This window comes from Pteropus alecto, unplaced genomic scaffold, assembly GCF_000325575.1.
Source record: "Pteropus alecto unplaced genomic scaffold, ASM32557v1 scaffold161, whole genome shotgun sequence".
Lineage (NCBI taxonomy): Eukaryota > Metazoa > Chordata > Mammalia > Chiroptera > Pteropodidae > Pteropus > Pteropus alecto.
In genome coordinates, this window is record NW_006432943.1 from 274,807 (window position 1) to 278,919 (window position 4,113).

Below are 4,113 nucleotides of genomic sequence, written 5' to 3' on the forward strand. Positions count from 1 at the left end.
GAGGGCGTTTGCTCTCTTTCCTCTGTTTGTCCGTCTGTTCACTAATGACTCCTGCTATAGAGAGAGAGTCATACCACTTATCAATATCTGACATTTTATTATATATCTACCTTCCCCACTATGACTTTCATGAGAGAAAGGACTTTGTCTTAGTCATATGGCAACACTAGTGCCTAGAAAAGTATTTGGGGCTTAATGGATATTTGTTGAGTAAATGAATGAATGAACAAACAAATAACATTATACCAGTGTCACTGAAACACTGCGCTGAGTAATTTCTACGAATACTGCATTAGTCCCCCAGGAGTCAGTCCAGGCCATGCCACTATAAGTAGAAAACTTGAGCTGTTTCCATTCGCCCACTGAGGACACGCTGTTCTGTGTGGACCCTTATGCAGGACAAACTCCTGGTTTTCAGCAGTGTCTGTCTGCTATCTTCTTACTCCATCAGCCTGTAGGAGTTACAGGCTACCACTTCCCCTTCATTAAAAGGCTTCTATCCTTAATATTTCCCCTAGAGAAACAAACAATATCTTCCAAGGTTGATTTTCTCTGTCAGAGAACTATTTACTGCCTCTATTGCCCATCAGAAAGACCTGTGTTAGGATTCCTGGCAATCTTTATAAACTGCTGGTACTAGGTAAGAATAGGAACCACGAGGAAGAGGAAAGTATCTGGATGGATTCTAGAGATCATCTACTAGCCCGGTGACTTATTTTAGCAATGAGGAAACTGACGCCCAGGGAGAACACACGACTTAACTGAGGCTACAAACAGAGAAGAGAAGGGGACAGACTCTTAAGTCTCCACTATGAATAGGCCCTATGCCCTCTTCAATCCAAGACATCCTTCTATTTCATTTACCTATTTATGATTTCCTAGCGAAAATCCCTCTTGCTTGCATTAACCATTTACTTTCAAGCATTCTCAGGTAGGTCAGAACTCACTAATGTGATGTTGGGTGAGAAGAGAGGGAGGAGGGATAAGTTTATTAAATTAAAAATGCTTTGCTGATGCTTTAATACCATTATCCTAAACAATGTGACACATCAAAATCTAAGAAGCATCTGACATATGCAGAATATATCTATTCCTGCATTTATTTTTGAAATAACTATAGAACTGATCACATACAACTTCAGAGAAAATGCAAATGCCATATTTTCTAACTACGTCATCTGTTATTTTTATGACTCACCATACCAAAGAATTTCAGAAATACCAGAGGGAGAGGATGGAAACAGTTAAGTCATGTGTTCTTCCTGGGACTTGATCAAGATAACTTGTTTATTAGTAATCTTACTTGCTGGTTGACAAAAATGTCTTGTTTTTAGCAAGACAAAATATGTTTCCTTAGAAGTAGTTTTTTCTCAGAAAATACTAACTACAAAAGTAGGGGACAAAAGATTGTAAGACAAAAATAATGGAATTATTTTCCAAACATCTGGTTAGACACTACTTTTGTCAAAAAATTCACAAGTGAGAATATAACCAATATACTTTATTTCTGGTTTCAGCACTACCTCACTTAATACTATACAACAAAAAAATTAAAGAAAAAATTGGATAAGCATATATTTTGAGGAAAAAAGTGAATAGTAAAGATACAAGTTAATAAGTACATGTGTCATATATATCTCTCCCTGTTCCCCCTCCCCCGCCCCCCCCAAAAAATCAGAAACCTTATAGTAAGAGATAAAGCAAAAATATCATTAAAACTGACATGGAAGAAAATTAAAAGCCATAGAGTAATGATAAATAAACAAACCCACGATTATGACAATTACTATATTTGAGCATTAAGTTTAGCTCTAGATTTCCTGGAAATTAAAGCCAAAATGAGAGATATAACATTTTACATAATTCTTCTCAGATAAAAAGAAAGCATATTGGTTCATGAGAGTCCCACCCGCTTCCCTCAAACTAAATTCTAGAAGGAATCTGTCAACCTTGTGCAAGAAAACTTGAACGAATAGATAATGGATTCAATGATGTATTTGTAGAAGCAGCACAAATGTTCATGGCATACTCTCGACAAATAAGAGCAACAAATAACCTTTCCACATAGGTCTAAAGATGTCCATTCACTTTGCTTTTCTTTTCATCCCTTAAAAAATTCATGGTCTCATTGAAGACAAGGCCGCATATATGTGGTGTCACCTACAAAACATCAAGCACTGTTTAACCCCCAGTACCTTCTTTATCAAATCAGTGCAGTAAGTGTCCCCTCTGAGAAGTGAGCAACTCTCCCGGGTCATTGTGGGCAACCAGAAAAACTTAAGAGAGGGGTCTTAAAACTCTGGTCCAAATGCCTTGCAATTTGTAGATTTCACTTTAATAAAATCTGTCAGAGAGTTCGATTATGTTCTTAGACTCCTTTTGTTATTATTCAGGTTTATTTTGTTTCTGGAGGTGTTTGGGGTTGGGGATACTGTGTAAAGGGATTTGGGATGGCTGTTCATAACTGTTCATTAAAGTCAAAGTAAATGGATATCTAGCTGCCTACTTAAATACTTCTTCAAGTGAGAAACAGTAGCAATGAACTCACCTTCAGAATCTCTTCAACACAATGGACTTCATTGGTGAAGGTCTGCTGAAAGTAAAAAGGAAGAAAAAATCAGTACACATAGATGCTGGTATTCCAACAGCAACACTCTCATGAGTAGAATCACTCAGGGTCTACCTTTTACTAAGTGTTAGGGACTTCATATTCTGGATGAGATAAGACAAAAGAGATTAATTTGACTTAATCGAGGGGGAAAGGATTCCGCTGGACATGATGATAACAGACTGATTATAACCCTGGTCAAAAGTTTCCAATGGAAAATGTGTATACTAAAGAGAATACATTTGTAAATCTGGGGGAATAACGGATATAACAAAAGTGGAGGCGAAAAAAAGACGGCAACCAGTGTCACAGTTTGCTGCTTCATAGCGACATCTGTCCGGAGAGCCAGTGAACACAAAGGTCACCCAAACACCTTACTGAGCCCACAGTAAGGAGGCCGACATCCAATCAAGGACAGATTTCTGGGTGATGTTTTAACTTTCCAAAAACTCATTTTAAAGTTTAATGTCTCTAGCCCTGCTTCAAGTCAGTATTTGGATCATATACACAAAAATATTCACACATATACGTGTATATACACACAGACACACACAGACACATGCACACACGCATACGTGCACGCACGCACGCACACACACACACACACAAATATTTCTGCAGAGAAAGGCCCTAAAAAGAGACATTACCTACTCTCTTGGAGGAAAGATCCACTATTTACACCTCTTCCTTATCCCTAGCTAAACAGTTGCTGGGGATAAGAATAGTTGCTGTTGCTACTACTATCACCACACAGACACCACACGGTGTCTAGGAAATGTCATTTTACAGTCTGTATTTTTAGTGTGAAGAAATAAAAAAGTTAAATCTAAAAAAAAAAAAAAACCACTTTTCCTTAACTGGAGATATGAAACAAAGCCATGGACTTCATAGTTTCCAATGGAACAGCAACTTATGCTACGTGTTAATTCATGAGCCAGTGCCCTGGGCAAGTTCTGTACAACACACACCCTTTCTGTTACTGCTCCTGCCTAGGCACTTTGCTGCAATACCTGCCTCACAGCTAGACAGTAAATGGAATTCTTTTCCTGGCTCTTATTTCTAATTTGAGTGCAATTTCATACAGCATCAGCTGCTAATTCCTGAACTGGGGCTTATAAATCTATTTCCCTCATTCCAGTTTATTCTAAGGAAGAAGGAAAAAGAAAAGAACATACAACATTCATTCATACTGTCCTGAAATTTAATCTAATGGACATGTCAAAATTCTAATGCAATTTGACCTGAGTCCGGCTTTAAAACATGTGAATTTCTTAGAAACAGGTTTAATAAAATGTCTAAAGTTTGTTATTTTGGAGGTAGGACCTGGAAGGTAGGATAGAACCAAAGAATCTAGGATATCCCTTATATCTGCTGTTCCCCTCAGAACTGCCTTCAGGCATTATGCGTGTCAACAGCTAGACCTGCTTACCCGCTTTTTGTTTTCAAAGCCATTAAGGGATGCCCAAAAACCAAACCAAACATTAGTAACCAAACATTTTAGCAGG

General features: G+C 37.9%; 1 protein-coding gene across 3 annotated transcripts in view; it reads right to left on the reverse strand.

Moving 5' to 3' along the window:
• The window catches only part of AFF1 (AF4/FMR2 family member 1), a 165,065-nt gene that overhangs the window by 46,695 nt on the left and 114,257 nt on the right, over window positions 1-4,113 (reverse strand). For 2 of the 3 annotated variants that reach the window (XM_006907568.3, XM_006907570.3), the window contains one exon: window positions 2,549-2,593. In XM_006907568.3, coding sequence (XP_006907630.1) covers window positions 2,549-2,593 — 45 coding nt within the window. The remainder of the gene's footprint in view (window positions 1-2,548; window positions 2,594-4,113) is intronic. The other variant, XM_006907569.3, reaches the window with a different exon arrangement.